This window comes from Chrysemys picta, chromosome 5, assembly GCF_011386835.1.
Source record: "Chrysemys picta bellii isolate R12L10 chromosome 5, ASM1138683v2, whole genome shotgun sequence".
Lineage (NCBI taxonomy): Eukaryota > Metazoa > Chordata > Testudines > Emydidae > Chrysemys > Chrysemys picta.
In genome coordinates, this window is record NC_088795.1 from 76152769 (window position 1) to 76170746 (window position 17978).

At 40.6% G+C, this 17978-nt stretch overlaps 3 protein-coding genes across 20 annotated transcripts in view; 2 read left to right on the forward strand and 1 right to left on the reverse strand.

The window, feature by feature from the left end:
* The window catches only part of WDR17 (WD repeat domain 17), a 107144-nt gene extending 104533 nt beyond the window's left edge, over positions 1-2611 (forward strand). For all 8 annotated transcript variants that reach the window (XM_024101118.3, XM_005304183.4, XM_065596681.1 and 5 more), the window contains 2 exons: positions 163-346; positions 2353-2611. In XM_024101118.3, the coding sequence (XP_023956886.1) occupies positions 163-346; positions 2353-2472 (304 nt within the window). In that variant the 3' untranslated portion in view covers positions 2473-2611. The remainder of the gene's footprint in view (positions 1-162; positions 347-2352) is intronic.
* Positions 2612-7231: 4620 nt separating this feature from the next.
* SPATA4 (spermatogenesis associated 4) lies at positions 7232-17744 on the reverse strand. 3 transcript variants are annotated; one of them, XM_024101116.2, is made up of 6 exons: positions 17600-17744; positions 17206-17335; positions 16231-16349; positions 14341-14558; positions 9968-10081; positions 7232-7852 (listed from the first exon to the last, which is right to left on the reverse strand). In XM_024101116.2, exons 1-6 carry the CDS (start codon positions 17707-17709, stop codon positions 7755-7757), a joined length of 789 nt encoding a protein of 262 aa, XP_023956884.1. In that variant the 5' UTR covers positions 17710-17744; the 3' UTR covers positions 7232-7754. The 3 variants fall into 3 exon arrangements, with proteins under 3 accessions (XP_023956884.1, XP_023956885.1, XP_005304230.1); XM_024101117.2 differs by having other exon boundaries at positions 17618-17728; XM_005304173.5 differs by having other exon boundaries at positions 17408-17620.
* LOC101939581 (myb/SANT-like DNA-binding domain-containing protein 2) overlaps positions 17217-17978 on the forward strand; it is an 88069-nt gene continuing 87307 nt past the window's right edge. For 5 of the 9 annotated variants that reach the window (XR_006172578.2, XR_010601430.1, XR_010601431.1 and 2 more), the window contains exon 1: positions 17222-17357. The gene's annotated coding sequence lies outside the window, so the exon portion shown is untranslated. Of the gene's footprint in view, positions 17358-17978 lie in introns of all 9 variants that reach the window. The other 4 variants (XR_010601433.1, XR_010601434.1, XM_065596687.1 and 1 more) reach the window with 2 other exon arrangements.

Here is a 17978-nt window from a genome sequence, read left to right on the forward strand (position 1 = left end):
AATACAATGTTTATCTCATTTTTTCTTTGTAGAATATGACTATATCAATTTATGTAAAAATTAAGATACTTCATTTTGAAATAATATTCTTTGTTTTTGTGCATTTTGAGGTATACTGCAAATGAAATGCATAGCTTAAAATGAAATATATTTTACTCTCAGATCTACTGATGAATTATCATATACCCCTCCATCCGAATCACAGAGAATGGTTTATTCAACATTGGTATCACGAATAAAAGAAGAGCCTCTTAAAGGAATTATTGGACCAGATTACGTCACTGGGTCTAATCTTCCTAGTCACTCAGATGTTCACATCTCTTGTTTGACAGGGTTAAGGATACAGGTACCATTTTATGGAGCCTGAGTGCTCTTTTTGGAATACTTCATAAAATAACAGTTACTTTAAAGACAGTCAAACCAATTGTTTTCAAGTGAAGAGACTGAATAAAAATTGAAAATAGTTGAGGCTTGCAGCATTCTCAAAGAAAACCTCTGAGGAAGAAGGGGCAAGTTGGAATATTGCTATTGAGTACCCTGCAATGGCAGAAGCTGCCATTTTGCCTTGGAGGACACTGTCCTTAACTACAGTAGGCTATACAGAAAAGAAAAATTTCAGGAGGAAAAAATATTTGAAATCCCCAATTGGAGCAGTCAAAAGTTTTTAGTCTGTATAAGGAATAGAAATGTCTCTTAGCACAGGAGTGGGCAAACTACGGCCTGCGGGCCAGAGCCGGCCTATCAGGGCTTTGGATCCAGCCCGCAGGATTGCCACCCCTGTGGCATCATGGGCCCCACGCAGCTTCCGGAAGCGATCAGCACCACGTCCCCCTGCGGCCCTTGGGAGTGAGGGGGCAGAGGGCTCTGTGCGTTGCCCTCACCTGTAGGCACCGCCCCCCACAGCTCCCATTAGCCGGGAACGGGGAACCACGGCCAATGGGAGCTTTGGGGCAGGTACCCGCAGGCGAGGGCAGTGCACGGAGTCCTCTGTCCCTCCTTCTTCCCCCCTGGGGCCGCAGGGACGTGGTGCTGGATGCTTCCAGGAGCGGCACGAGACCAGGACAGGCAGCCTGCCTGAGCGCCGCTGCGTGCTGCTGCCACCCCGGAGCTGCTCCAGGTAAGCGGCGCCAGACCGGAGCCCACACTCCAAATCCCTCCTGCACCCCAACCCCCTGCCCTGAGCCCCCTCCTGCACTCCAACCCCCTGCCCTGAGCCCCTGTGTACACCCCACACCTCTCCTCCGCTCCAACCCCTTGCTCTGAGCCCCTTCCTGCACACTGCACCACTCCCGCACCCCAACCCCCTGCTCCAGCCCTACATTCATGGCCCTGCATGCAATTTCCTCACCCAGATGTGGCCCTTGGACCAAAAAGTTTGCCCACCCCTGTCTTAGCATATGCTGTTTTAATATATGCGAGCTATTGCCAACCTCACCGTGGTTTGACTTGAAAACAATTTAAAAGTTTTATTTTAGACTTCACACTGTCCTTAATGTGTTGGAAATATGTGTTATAATATGCATTTCTAGAGTGCCAACCACTACAGTACCCAGGAGCCATTACATGAATTAAAAACATACATCGGTGATCCTTTAGAGGACAGTTCTCATCTTTTCCCCATAATTAAATAATAAAGGATACACTTTCAAACATGACTATCAGCTTTCAATTACATTTATGACTTATACAGTGCTTTGTGATCAAAGTATTTAACATATATTAATCCTCAGTAAATTCCTGTGAGGTACGTATTATTATTATTGCCATTTTTACAGATAGGGAAACAGACCGAGATTCTCAACTCTGCCAGGCACGTTTCTCTAGACCATGCTGCCATTTGAAGACATTGTGGGCTTGTACACTCCAGCGCTTACTTCGGTATAACATAAGTCACTTGTGGGTGTGAAAAAGCCACCCCCCTGAGTGACAAGCGTTACTGCTGCTCATGGAGGTGCAGTAATTATGCCGACAGGAGAGTATACATACTCAATAGCCACAGAGGAAGAATTAATTAACTATAAGATAGTTTGTAAATATTACAGAATTATTATTTTAAGATGTAGCTAACTCAGGAATTTAGGAAATGTGAAATTTGGGCTCGCAGATTTTTAGGACACATCTGTTTACCTGATAAGTATAGCATTATAAATTGAGTATGAAAGTTTTAGTCAGACTTGATTATAACAGGTATAACTTTTTAAGCCTGTAAAGCTATTACATAAATTAGCATTGTATTCTCTATTCATTTTCATCTCAGATGAAGTAAAAATGTGCATTTGCTAGACTGCATCTCTTCTGGGAGTATGGAGACATGATGTGTATCTTTTTCCTTCCCCCATCAAACATTCACAGGGTCCAGTGTTTTTCCTTGAAGATGGAAAATCAGCTATTTCACTGAATGATGCTTTGATGTGGGCCAAAGTGAATCCCTTCTCACCATTAGGAACAGGAATACGACTCAACCCATTCTGATAAGACTTTTTCCTCTGTAGTGCTTAAAACAAGTAACATCCAGTAGGTTAACATTACTTTAACCTTGATTGTTGAAGGATAGAAAGATGGCAGTTGATTCTTCCTGAAGGACAATTATTTGAATTTTGCAAAATGTAAATGAGAAAATGAAAAATAGATTTATATATATATATATAAAGTTATATGATAATCCAAAGAAAAAATGTCCTTACATAATTGACAGCCATGTTTTTTTAAAAAAGAGAATACTGTCAGACAACATAAAAACATTTCAGTAAATTTTTGTGAGCAAATTGTAAACCAAGTAAAGAAATATCTGAACATTAGCAAAATACTGGGGTAGCTGAAACTGTGAAATTCAGAAGACATTATTAAATACATCAGTATGCATTTATGCTTTTATGAATTGCCACTGAGATAAAGCTGAGTTTCATACATTCTGTATGCCCTTTTGTTTGTATCTAATACTTGGTAAAATGTGATTCTAAAGAGTGATAGTGTAAATTAAATGACAACATAGTCAAAATACTTCAATTTTTAATTAAAAAATCTTTCCATACAATAAATATTGAAGCTTTAACAGGAAAAGAGAAGTCATTTTGATTAATATCTAGATTAGGATAAATTATTCTATTTTCTAATAAATCCATCTTTAGCACTTCCCCCATTATATTTTATTGAGCGCTAAAATGTGTTCTATGAACCTTATTTTTTAATAAATAGCTTGTAAGTAATAAACAGCTTATTTAATGAAAATTATTGAAATACATTATGTAAATTAAAATTTTTGTTTTTTAATTTTGTATAGATTGTAAAAATGTGTATGGTATTGAGGATCTGATACATAAATATGTGGGCATTGCTTTATTTAGTTGGATGGTTAGTTCACATATAGTATCATGTGCGCAAATGAAAGAAAAAATGATGGCAGTAGAATATTTTATTCTAAAAATTGTTCATAATATCAAATACCTGCCTGAGAAGACCAGTTGTTCACAGATAGAATTGTTCTTCCATCAAATAGTATTAGAAATCCTTTTGCTGGGTTCCCTGATCAGCATGTTAGTGGCACTGTTCTCATCAGCTTCACTTTCTCTTTCCCCTGCCTCTCCCTCCCCGCCCCCCCCCCCCCCCCAAACAAACAAACATTATTCTGGTTAGGATATCAAGAGATAATAATAAAAATGACTGAAAATGTTTTAAATTACCTGTTCAAAATAGGAATAACACAAGATATAGCCCTTCTCATCGTAAAATGCCTTGCAAACCTAATCCTCACACGATCCCTATGAGGTAGTAAGGAATGTCCTCATTTTACTAAGTGGAAACTGAGATAGAGAGGCTAGCTGATCAGCCCTAGGCTACAGAGGAAGTTAAAACTCAGGAATTCTATGAAATATGGAAAAAACAAACATTTTTCTTTTTTTTAGTTTAAAGTTAATAATTTTATTCCACAAAGGGTTTATTGAATTTATTACAGATTTTTGGCGCCTCAAATAAATAGTACATCCTAACTACCAGCCCTTGTTTTGCAAGAGAGTTAGGTATCACTTTATTGCTTCTACCATTTGAGATTTGTTTCTCTTTGTTTAATTATATGGAGTTTGGGGAATGAGAGTTGGAATTCAGAAAAAAGAACCATTATACTAATTTGTGGAAGAACTATAACCGCTCCAGCTGTGAATAAACTATGGTTATTTTTGTTGAATCAAAGATCAGTAGTTACCTTGTGCTGTGTGACTTGTATGTCCGATGTGTATGTAAAAGAAATATAGGCATTTTCAGATGGGGAAAGATGGAGAGGATTGATCATAAACACCAAAGTTTGTTTAACTGTATGAATTGGAATCTGAAGGATTGACTCAACTGCCACTCTATTCTTTAAATCTTTGGTAATATCCTGAAGATTTGTACTTAAGTCTTTTAAATAATTATAAATATGTAGTAAAACTGCATCAATTTGTGGAAGTTGTGCCTTAGTGTGGAATCTCAGACAAATCTATTCCCTCTTTTGACACTGAGGGAGGCAAATTATTTTTTCATTGTTAGGTTTAGAGTATAAAAATTGAGTTAAAGGGCATTTTTTATATTAGAAATATGTCTGCTAATAGTCTTTGTGAACAAAAATTATGTTGTATTTGCTTTAAGGTAGTCCTTACCCTATGTGGGGGGAAAACGTAAGAAAACATATTGTAAATGTGCATTTACTGTTACAATAAATGTAGTCATAACTGTCAAAACATAGCTGCATCAATGTTTTCCAAAATAATTTCAGGTTGTTTGCTAAAATGTGATTTCATTGTCAAGCAGAACTGCTCAACTATAGCTATTTCCCCTCCATATTAAAAAAAAAAATTTCTGATGTCTTCACCTTCAAATAATTGCTATACAGTGTCTGAATTTCTCTATTGCTTTCCAGGCAAAAATACTAAAAGCCGTAAAACTTTTATATCCTGTAACAGGTGCTCTGAAAAAATCTCTTATGATCTTAGTGTTCTTGTAATAAGTGCTAAACTAATAAAATGTCTCTACCAAAGTCACAGGTTTATCAAAATGAAGAAAAATATGTCAAAACTATTACTATTGTTCTAAGCTTCAGAGACTGGAGACAAACACCATGATGATTTAAAACAAAAACAAAAATCCAACTGAAATAAAAAAAAATGATTTTTTTAAAAATAACCCTATTTTAAAGTACATTTGAAATTGACAACTTATAATAAAATCATGTACATTGAATACAAAAAATAAGTAGTACATGTTTGATGTAAAGTTTTAAAGTCAGATCACTGAACTGCTGAGGCTCAATTTCAGAGGGGTGTAGCCATGTTAGTCTGTTTCAGCAAAAACAACGAGGAGTCTTGTGGCACCTTAAAGACTAACAAATTTATTAGAGCATGAGCTTTCGTGGGCTATGACCCGCTTCTTCAGATGTATGGAGAGAAAATTACAGTAGGCAGGCATATTTAGATTTACTTTGAACACTTCAGATCCTACGAAAGCTTATGCTCTAATAAATTTGTTAGTCTTTAAGGTGCCACAAGACTCCTCATTGTTTTTGCTGGGACTCACTAGATAACCACTTGGAACCAGAGTTTGTTGAACCAGCTTTTGACAGCAGTAGCCTCTTCTGAAGATGCAGAGAGAATATCTTCATTTTGGTTTATTTAACTAGTTTAGTTCAATGATTAGTCCATTCAAAGTTAAGAAACTGATTGGAAGCTGAAAAGGCAGAAGGCTTGGTTTTACCTCTTCCAATCTATAAATAAAAATTAGATATGAGAGGATGAAATTTACTAGTTTTAAATTTTTGAAGAGTATGTTTACCAGAAATAATCAATTCAATTCACTAACCGATAATGCTTCCCCTTTGTTTAGTAACCCAGTTAGCTTAAAATGTAAAACATTTTTGATAAAAGTTTATGAATTTAGCACATTTAAAGTAGTTATATTTAATAAAAAATAAAATGCTGTTTTTCTGCATTTTAATTAATTTGAATTTCCACTGAAATAGAACTTGACACAAATCAAAAGTAGAACATTAATCATCTACTAAGAAATGCATTATTTTCAAATATAAAAAAATTAAAAATTAAGAATGTGAATAAGTGTAAATTTATATGACTTGTGTTACACAGGAGGTCAGATTGGATGATCATAATATTTCCTTGTGGCCTTGGAATCTATGAAAGCTGTGTAACTGCTTAAATGTATATAGATATAATGTATCCTTCTGGTTAGCCAAAAAAAAAAAAAAAGCACCAAATTTAGTGTAAAGAATAAATTTAGTTGAACATCACCATTTTTTAAACAAATGATTACCAATCACCGAGCATCAACTTTTTTTCTGAAAGTAACTAAAGTACAAAGGCAAAACATGATTAACATAGATGATTTTAAAGCAAGGTGTCCTACTTGCTAATATAAATCATGATTAAAATTGATAGTTAAATCACTTTGATTTAAATCAGCTCCCCGCTCCCTATTCAGATCCTTACCTTGCACAGATTTTAATATATATAATAACAGAATCATTTCCAAGGGAGTTTTCAGCTGCCACAGATTATAAGATTCCATTAAAAATATATGTTCCTAATTTTCCATTCTGAAGAGCACCTTCAAAATGTACATGAATTAATGGGACACTGAAAAAACTGTTTCTCCTGAAATAGAGTTACAGCCTACACATCCTTTGAAAGGCATGCATAAGCAGGATAATCACTGATGCAAGAAACAATTTTAATTGCTTTAATTTGGATATAACAACTTCTAAAGCTGTGAAGGGAGAGATTTTTCTCCAACAAACTAGATTTATTTACTTTGAACACTTCAGATCCATACACTTATACATGAAGGAAACGAAAGCCATGACCAGCTTTGATATAGATAAGTTACTAAAAAAATAATAATCTTATTTCTAAGGGTAGGTCTACACTTACCCGGTAGTTCGGCGGCAAGCAAATCGAACTTCTGGGTTCGACTTATCGCGTCTTGTCTGGATGAGATAAGTCAAACCCGGAAGTGCTCGCCGTCGAGTGCGGTACTCCAGCTCAGCGAGAGGAGTACGCGAAGTCGACAGGGGAGTCTGCCTGCCGCGTCTGGACCGAGGTAAGTTCGAACTAAGGTACTTTGAACTTCAGCTACGTGAATAACGTAGCTGAAGTTCAAAGTACCTTAGTTCGAATTGGGGGGTTAGTGTAGACCAGGCCTCAGATTGTAAAAAAATGTACAGTAGGTCAAGATACAAAAGGACACAAAGTACAACTGTCAAATTTATTCAACTCATCACATCACAATGGCAAAAAGTTTGACTACACATCATCATTACTCATCTTGCACCACTGCAATCTGTAAATTGGAAAATTTCACTAACAAAGAACTTGAAATATTAAAAACAACTCAATCTAGCAAGTAATCAAGTCTAGGAGGAGGCTGAGCTGTAAAAGCAACTGTGGTACCAAGTCACTGAAGGAAGCCGTCTAACAATAGGGAAACTACAATGATGTATATTTTAGATACTGCTTTGTTTAGTGATGATTTAGCTTGTCACACTTCCACAAACATCAGATTTCCAATATGTATTTTGTTTTGGCATTTACTAGAAGAAAATAATGCTCTGATTTAACAGACACTGAAACCAATCAGGCAATTCTCTCCCAATGGCTATGGTCAAAGAATTATAAAGTTGATCTTGTACGTTTTCAAAGTTGAGGTCTCTCCAATACTTTTTTTTCCAGTGTTCAGTTAGAATCCTTTTGGCCAGGTGCTTGGAGTTGCCGCACTTATACATCCACAGTAAAAGAGCCTCTGTCAGCTTGTTTCACCTGGATTTCTTTGAAGTGAACACCAGTTTTGCCTCTGATTTCTGGGAGCCCTAGGTCTAAGAAAAGAAGCAATTGAATAACGCAACCATGTACTTTTGCTGCTGATTTATTATCAAACAATTTAACTATAAAAACATGTCCTTTTGAATACAATGAAATTTATCTCAAACTGCCAACACAGTGTGTACCCTTTTAGCTCTACTGGTATAACCAATAAGTCCCTTAGTATGGATGCAGTTAAACTGGTATAAAGTTGCTTATACCAGTTAGCTTACAGACACTCCCCGATTTATGCAATCGTTCCGTTCCGGAAAGCCTTGTGTAACCTGAATTTTACGTAAGTCGGAAATGTATATTGTGCAAGCATAAAAAACAAACAATTACAACAAAAATATTGCATCTACCTTAATCCTATTGTTATTCTGGCACACTGAAGGCTGCATTTTGGTGGTGGATGACAATGGGCTTAATTTGTAGAGGAGGAGGAGACAGGCATGATTTGAATGAAATAATAGGGTGAAGTAACAGAAATACAGTTTCACTGAAATAACAAGAGACTGAGAGGCTGCGAGAGCGCAACGCCTTCCCTTGTAGAAGATGCTACTGCTGTATTCCTCCGCATTACAGTACTTTGCATTCCCGTACGCTACACAATATTTTCTGCAACTCGAAAATTTTATTTATGCCTTATGGAACTTTTTGCATAAGGTCGAATTTGCGTAAGTCGGGTCTTGTGTAACCCGGGGAGAGTCTGTATTTCCATTGATATAAGCACCTTTAGACTGATAGAACTGCAGCCACCCCAGGAGTTGGACAAATTTAACTATCCTGATAGAAAAAAAAAGCACACCTCTAACCAAAACAGTTAAATCTCTACAAAAACTGTGCAGGCCAGGCCACAGTATACTTCAAACTATCATAGTAGATTTGTTATTGGACTCTTCTATAATACCATGATCAAGATTCCACATGAAATCACTCACTAGGAGACTCTGCCAATCCACTTCCCACTTCTATTAGCGATTGCAAAGAACAGCTGAACTGTGATACCGAAGTCATTTAGACTATCTAATACGATTATCATAGTATCCAAGTGCATCACTCTAATATATTTATCCTCACGAATCCCTGTGAGGCAGAAAGTACTAGGTGACAGAAGCAAGGGTGATCTGTAATAATTAATCAATACTGTATACTTTACATGTGTGTCTGATTGAATTCATATAGTAAACCTCTAAGGGTCAATTCAAGAGTAGGCTACCAACACTTAAGGGGCCTGCTGGGGTAAACACGGTTGATACAGGGTACTGTAGCCCAGGATCTGACCGGAGAGTGGGAGAACTGCAAAGTTGCATCCCACAAGGCCCTGAAGGGGTGCATTCAGACAATGGAAGGAAGAAAGTGGTGCTAGTCCTGTAACCATAACATTACTACCCCCATTTTTTTCTTTTCACAAACAGTGACCACAGGCATAGAGTGAAGTCTGTTGGAACTGAACCGTTGGGGAATTGAACTGTTGTCTCCTAAGTACTAGAATGGAGTTCTAACTGCTGGACCATCCTTCTGACTAGTATCCACCCTTGCACAGTTCTGACCAGTTTAAACTCTGGTCCACTGTGGCCTTCGGCCATACAAGCTGTCTTGGAACCTTTTCCATCTAGTTAAAATTTCTTAGGTATTTTACAAACCCTACTTTTTTCTTTGTGAGGAAAAGCTTCGACTAATATTCTCAAAGGTTCATTGTCTGCCTTCAAGATATCAATAAAAAGGCTATCTATGCAATCAGGGAAGATAAATAGAACTCCCAACAAAGTCAATGGGTGAATAAGGACCGCAGGATTTCTCCATTGGGGAGCAAGTAAAAAACATCTGTTACCATTACACTAGAGAAGGAACTGCCTTCAGACTGTGCTACTAAGTATAGTGGAAGTTCTGAATCATAAGCCAAAACATTATGGTGCAGAAGAGAAGCAATTTTGACTCCTGAAATATAAGTAGCTGCCACTGAGGCTCAGAAGAACTTTTTGGAGTAGTTATTTTCTAATAAGGTCCAACAGTTTACTTTGAAAGCCATGTATAGACTTTGTTTTAGTAAAAAGACCACTTATCCAAGTAATCAAAGTAAAACAAAAAAAATCAATCCAATGGAAGAGATTGAAATGAAAGCTTACTTGATATAAAAGAAAGTTGCTCTCTCTGGATGTTAATCGCACTCCCAGAGGGACCTACAGCAGCCGGATGACGAACTGCACGTTCTGCCAAGCTTGGTTTAATGTTAAACCGCTCTTCAAAACACAATTACAATTCATTCATTATAGTCCATATAGTCATAGCCTTCATACAATTAATTGGCCAATTATTCAAAGTGATTTCTTTTCTTATTTAAAAGACACTTCCACCTATAAAAACTAAATAAAGAAACCAAAATCATCACAAACTCTAGCAAAAGAAAAAAGTGCTCTGGCAAAAAATAGCATTTTATTCTGCAAAAGCTATCCACAAGGTGACACACAAAATGAGTTTATAAGGTGGCAGTGCACCTTGGTGTGTATGTGGTGGTGGGTTTGGGTTTTTTTTTTTTTTTTTTTTTTAAGAGGCTATGACATGCTTTAGCAATCACATTGTGGGAAGACTAAGGATATGTCTATACTTAAACTGCTACAGTGGCACAACTGCATCTTCTCCACTGTAGACATTACCTACGCTGACGGGAATGGTTCTCCCATTGGCACGGGTAATTCATCTTCCCGAGAGGCAGCTGCTAGGTCAATGGAAGAATTCTTCCGTTGATCCAGTGCTGTCTACACCCAGGTTTTGCTCGGCATAGCTATATCTCTGAGGGGTGTACATTTTTCACACCCCTAAGTAACATAGCTCTGTCGATATAAAATCTCAGTGTAGACCAGCCCTTAATCCGAGATAGGTCTTATCCTTAAATAAGCATTAGAAGCTGTTTTACAACAGATTACAATGTGCATCTCTGAATAGTCAGGTGTATTAGTGCTGAGTTTGGCCAACTAAATAAAGCTCTCTGAAGAACAAAAGCAATAAGTATTATTCTTTTGTTCTCATTTATTACTTGACACACAGAATGTCCACTGTCATTATAGAAATCTGAGCCTTTTGACCCACGAGTTTAAGTTTAGACAAATTTTGACAATGTGTCTTTTCTACTGACAATCCGGACTGATGCTCCCGTTTGTGCCATATCAATCTGTGTCCTGTAATACTTTCAAACTTTAGTGGTATACTCCTAGAAAATGTTGCTTAGAGCTTAAGGCTCTGAACCCGTAAACACTTACACGGGAGGGGAGGGGGAGAGGACTCAGGCTAGCCCCACGTGGTGCCTTTTCCCTTTGGGAAATATGGTCACCCTGCCCCAGTGGGATGCTGTGGCAAAAGGAATTACTGTGTTCCTCAGATGTATAAAGTAGTGAGTAGGAATAAGGAGGTGATGTTACCTCTGTATATGGCTTTGGTTAGACTGATTCTGACATATTGCAACCAGTTCGGTTGTCCACATTTTAAAAAAGATGTTGAAAAACTGAAAAGGGTACAGAAAAAAGACACACAAAAAAATCACTTGAGGGATGGAAAAACTGCCTTGCAGTGTGATATAAAGAGCTCAATCAGTTTATCTTATCAAAAAGAAGATTTGAGTGATGACTTGTTACAGTGTATAAGCACCTTTACGAGATGAAAATACCAGGTACTAAAGGGATATTAATGTAGTGGAAAATGGCATAAGAACCAGGAAGCTGAAACCAAGCAAGTTCAAATGAAAAAATATGTTGCCATATTTATAACAGTAAGGATGGTTAACCATTGGAACAAACTATGAACAGAAGTGGTACATTCTCCATCTCTTGATGTCTTCAAATCACGACTGGATACCTTTCTGGAAGATATGCTTTAGTCAAAGAAGTTATGGGCCATGGCGCTTCATACAGAGGTAACTGGGTGAAATTTAACTGCCCATGATACACAGGCGGTCAGACTAGATGTCTTATGGTTTCTTTTGGTCTTAAACTCTATGAATCTTAGTAAAGTTAAGCACATGTGTTAGTGTTTGCAGGATCAGGGCCTCATAAATACCAGCTGCTTTTTAGCAAATTCACCCAAGATCATAATGTGAAAAAGAATTAAACAAAATAGTTAAGCAAGCTCAAACTAAAACTAGTTGATTTAAAAGTACACCTCTACCCCGATATAACGCGACCTGATATAACATTAATTCAGATATAACGCGGTAAAGCAGCGCTCCGGGGGGGGGGGGGGGGGGTGCTGCGCACGCCGATGGATCAAAGCAAGTTCGATATAACGCGGTTTCACCTATAATGCGGTAAGATTTTTTGGCTCCCGAGGACAGCGTTATATCGAGGTAGAGGTGTATGTATTTCACTTTCCACTCTTAAAGGCTTTCTGAGAACATTTGAAATATGGGCCAACTCACTACATTCCCCAGGCTCACTGTCCAATTCACCTGATAAGTGAAAACTTAGGTTCAATGCATCCCTGTTTGTATGTTTTTACTAGCAGGAAATCAGTGGTGTACCAAGGAAAATCTCTGCTGCAGAAACACTTCAACTATTTAGAGTTAAGCCAGCTAAAGAACTGATCATGGCACCAGCAGCTTTTAATGCAAAGGAATGGCAAAATGTGGATGAATCACTTGTAAGTAATATGGCAAGGGTGGAAACTTTATCTGTTACTTCAGCTATATTCCATCATTATTATATCACTAATATTAATATATCATCTAAGTATCACTGTTCACTTTGAATGCAACTGGCTGAAAATGTTTCCTCAAATGATGCAATCACAAAGTGGTCTGATGTTTTCTTTATAATTTCATAAGCACAAAATCATGATCTAATCCTCTTCATGTTACTTACACCAATAGTTCCACTAACTTCAGTGGGGTTGTGACAGTGTGCCCCATAAGGCTTCATGGGAATATGCTTCTGAGTATATATATGATACAACTAGAATGTTTTATGCTACATATGCCATGTAACATATCTCTGTAAAGGTTATGATCTACTGAATCTATTAATTGTATGCATGTATAATTTTTGTATTAAAAGTTATGAATATTGGCTGGGCACCAGCTTGGTTTTTCAGGCTAGGTCTACACTACCTGCCTGAATCGGCGGGTAGAAATCGACCTCTCAGGGATCGAATTATCGCGTCTCGTTGGGACGCGACAATCGATCCCCGAATCGACGCTCTTACTCCACCAGCGGAGGTGGGAGTAAGCGCCGTTGACGGGAAGCCGCGGAGGTCGATTTTGCCACTGTCCTTACAGCGGGGTAAGTGGGCTGCGATACGTCGAATTCAGCTATGCTATTCGCGTAGCTGAATTTGCGTATCTTAAATCGACCCCCCCCCCCCCCGTAGTGAAGACCTGCCCTAAGTAGCCTTTGTAAAGCATTTTGTCAGCTTCTTGAGAAAGGAATATGCAAATTAAGTGCCCAACCGAGAAGCACTTAAGGGACAACGGATCCTGGGAGGCTCCAATCTGCGTAAGAAGTCTCCATGAGGACGTTCAAGGGAGCAGGGAAGCAATGGCTGAGTCAAACTGAGTCTTGCATGGACATGTGACTTGCCCATGTGACTCCAAAACTCCATCTTGGAGCTGGACTTGGCATAAGGGAGAGGAAGGGGTCTCCACCCACAAGAGAAAGTCTACTTAAACCCCTGGGAGACCCCTCCATTTGGTCTTCAGCTAGCTAAAGAGATAGCCTCTCCACCCCCAAAGATACCTGAAAGAGACTGGAACAAAGGACAGTAACTACAGGGGGTGTGAGTGATTGCTGGACCCAGACTAGAAGGAGACTAGTTTGTAAAAGGAAGCTTACTGGAACTGGTGAGGTATTATCTGTATTCAGTTTTCTTAGACATAGACTTGCGTGCTGTATTTTATTTTACTTGGTAATTCACTTTGTTCTGTCTGCTATTACTTGGCACCACTTAAATCCTACTTTCTGTATTTAATAAAATCACTTTTTACTTATTAATTAACCCGGAGGGGGGGGGGGAAACAACTGTGCATCTCTCTCTATCAGTGTTATAGAAGGCGAACAATTTATGAGTTTACCCTGTATAAGCTTTATACAGGGTAAAATGGATTTATTTGGGATTTGGACCCCACTGGGAGTTGGGCATCTGAGTGTTATAGACAGGAACACTTCTGTAAGCTGCTTTCAGTTAAGTCTGCAGCTTTGGGGCACGTGGTTCAGACCCGGGGTCTGTGTTGGAGCAGACTGGCATGTCTAGCTCAACAAGACAGGGTGCTGGAGTCCCAAGCTGGCAGGGAAAGCAGGGGCAAAAGTAGTCTTGGCACATAAGTTGGCAGTCCCAAGGGGAGAGGAAGTGACAAGTCGTAGTTAAAGCAAGCATGACTTGGCCTAAAGATAGTTCAAATATTTGCCTGTTTTCCATTTTCAATCATTAGACTAACAAACTAGGACAGTGAACATGGGAAACAATCAGTTGCACCACATACATTAGTTCTTTATACTTGCTTTGAAAAACCACTCACTTGGGTTCTCTTCCCTCTCTACCAGTCTCTGTTGCATATGCATATTGATGATGGCATTAACCTTTTGTCTATTTTTGTTAATGTTGGGCTCTATCATTATTTCTGTTAGCTTAATGTTATTCTTGATAGCCTTTGAAGCTGTTGACCTGGCGACCATCGGTAACTGCTCCTGATAATAGTGGTCTGTAAAGTCAACCTCATCCTGAATATTTTTAATTCTGGGGGGAGAAAAAAAAAAAAGCAAATGTTAATGAGTCAGTTATGTTACTACTAATAAATACTGAACACATTATGATGTTTAACACCTTTCAAGACCCTGGTTACATATTACTAATGAATTCTCACAATTCCATTGTGTGGAAGGTATTATCTCCATTTTATAAATGGGGAAACCTTAACACAGAGATAAGCGATTTGCCCAAACCCACAGAGACAGAGTCAGTGTCCAGGCCTGGAAGAGAATACAGGAACTCCTGGTGCTCAGTCCACTAGACCAAAATTCTCAAACTTTTTTCAAAGTATGGACCATTCTTAAGAGAGAGTCTTCTGTGGGCCATCACATTCCAGTTCATGATTGTGTAACATGTTCAAGTCACAACTGAAGCCAGAGACACAGAGAGCAGCAAGAGCTTTCTACAGCTGTCTATCCTGGGAGCCGAACATGCAGACACTTGCTGATGCAAGTTACTTCATTCAAGTAATCATGACTAAAGTTGTTCACATGCATAGGACTCTTCACATATGCCTAAAGACTGCACAGCAGTCAGCGCTTCAGGCTTACTCCCTATGGTGGGGACTACAAAGGAGGCTAATGTAAGGCTACTTATGTCAGCCCTATGTTGCTCCTGTGCTGGGGAAATTCTCTTGCAGCTCACTTATGCCTTCTATATGCCACCAGGGTGATTCATTGGGCGCAAAGTGAAGAGCAGAATTTGTCTATATAAACCTATAAAGCTTGATTATTAGAAACTCACTGAGTTGTCTGGTAATTCTCTTGGTGGATGGTAACACTTAAACCACAAATCTCTGAAATCCACTGGAGGGAAGGGGCATCCATAAAAATGTCCCTTAACACCATTTTGCTGCCTGGCCACAGAAAACACACTGACAGTAGCTTCCCTGACCATGGCTGTCCCTGTAGCCCTCATCAGCGGAGCTCATTACTGCAGAGGAGTCAGTAGTATAAGTTGCTGCACTCTTTGTCTACAATAACATACACAAGGTTCCACAAGTGTGCTGAGGGGTTAAGAATCTAGTAGAACTAGACCATGGTCAACTCCATACACAGAGCTGGGGTTCTGCTGCGTTGGGGAAAGTTAAGCATGTTCTGAAGAAGCGGCACTCCCTCTTGCACATCCCCCACTTTAGCTCTGTGGACATAAGCTCCTTTACACTCAGAGAATTGGAGGAGAGCATATGGATCTCTGGTTTTATGCTTATAGACCCCATCTGTTTTATTAACGGGTTTGCTCTTTATACTAGTTTTATTTTATTTAGTGAATTTCAGGGCTGCTAAGAAGCATGCTGATAACCACTTTAAAGAGATCCTAGGTAATACTATGTGCTCTGCAAGCTTTCACACACAATACTAAATACCTCATTGTCAATTAAACAACTTTGCTTTTTCAATTAATGAACCAGAGCAGAAGGACTGTGGTGTTTTTGGTGATGTGGGCAAAGGTTCATTAGGGATTTAAATGTTATTTCACTCGTGAAGCAGGCATCAGATCCAGGCCCTACTGAAGTCAATGGCAAAACTCCGATTGACTTCACACCGGGGCTTCGGAAATCTGAAGGTTTTGAGTAATATTTATATACTACTCATTAATATGCTACTAAAGTGAATCATCTAAACCTGATACATAATACACTTCTGTAAACAGCACTCACCGTCCATTTGTCAGCATTGAGTAGATGTCTTGTACCAACATTTCTGCTGCTCCCGGTTTACAGTGAATTGTCCCATCTATTAGTTCTTGAACAGGCTTCAAATTTCTTTTGGAAAAAAACTATAGCAAAAAATAAAAACAGAGATCATTTCAGTTCCTATTAGTTGAGAGGCACAGGTCCATCCTTCCATGCTTTTTACTTGATGTGTGATGGCTCACTTTGTTGTCTCTCAGCCTCTTTCCAATCCAATCCCACTCAAACCCTCACCCTGTAACCAAAATGACAAGCAATTAAAGAAAGTATGCAATATTATGGGTGAGAACTGAAATATAAACTGAGCAAAAATTCAAACTTTTTCTTCCCAAAACAACTGGAACCAGGGGCAGCTCTATGTTTTTTGCCGCCCCAAGCACAGCAGTCAGGCGGCCTTTGGCAGGTGATCTGCCGGTCCCGCGGCTTCGGCGTACCCGCTGCTGAAACCGCGGGACCAGCGGACCTCTCGCAGGCATGCCGCCAAAAGTCACCTGACTGCCGCCCTCACAGCTGCGCTGGTGCCTGGAGCCGCCCCTGACTGGAACCCCCTTCACTGCCCAACTTAAGAGGTGCATTTGTTAACAATACAAAAACCGTAAGGCCAAGATTTAACCTGGGGTGCCTCAATATTCGCACGGCCGGGGGCCTGGAATAAGTCACTGGGGTTGTCCAGTTGAGTGACGGATCGTTAGTGCCCCCATCGCCATCCCGGCGGAGCTTGGGGCGGCCCCCAGGACTGTCCGCGGCCAATCAATACAGCGGGGGGCGCGCCACGGGGATGCCATCGCTGCACCAACTTTCCGAGCCCGACGTGTCCCGGGCCATGGCGAAAGAAGAAAGACGGAAGAAAGGCTCGAGCGCTGCGTGCACGTTACAAGCTGCCCCGTCCCCGCCCAGAGCCGCTGCCCGGGCTCGTGTCCCCCGGCGGGGCGGCTCCCTCACCTGGCCGAGCTGGGACCAGTTGCTGAGCTTGGTGGCCAGCGAGGCGCCGTTCTCGTAGCTGTGGCTGTGGATGTCCCCGGGGTAGTACCAGGAGAAGATCTCGGCGATGAGGTAGCCGTTGGAGAAGTCCCTAGAGAACAACGACAATAACGGTAAGGCGCAGCCGGTGGCGCGCGCTCGGAGGCGCCCCGCCCCATCTCACCGTCGGAAGTTCCTGGGGAAGAAGCTCAGGTCCAGGCTCTGCAGCCACCTCAGCACGGCGCGGGGCAGCCCCGTGCGCCTGGGAGGGTGCGAGTACGACATGGAGGCGCGAGAGGCTGGGACTGCCCGCGAGCTGCGCGCGCCGGAATAGGGTCCCCTTTCCCCGTGTCCTCCAGCTGCTGTGACTAGTTACCAAGCAACCGCCACAAACCATGGAAGTAGGCGGGGACTCATTCGATTTCTCCTCCTGCCCACGGAGTCCCCCAGAATGGCTAGAGTGCGCACGCGCGGCAGGCAACCCATGAGCGGTATTGCCTGAGTGCGCACGCGCAATGGCAGTAGCTGAGTGCCTGTGGGCAGCTGGCAATAGTGGCAATAGCGCCTGCGCGAAACTCTGAGCAGTCCCCAGGTTACTCTGAGTCTGCGACTAGCGCTCTACTGGCCGAGCTGGGCAGCGACTCCCCTGCCGGTGGCGCCATCCTACCACACAGCTCCCCGGTAGGCGCCTGCGGACCGTCATGTGCCCGTGCCTCAGGTGTTAGCTCTGAGCTCCCCGTACACACCAACAGTAT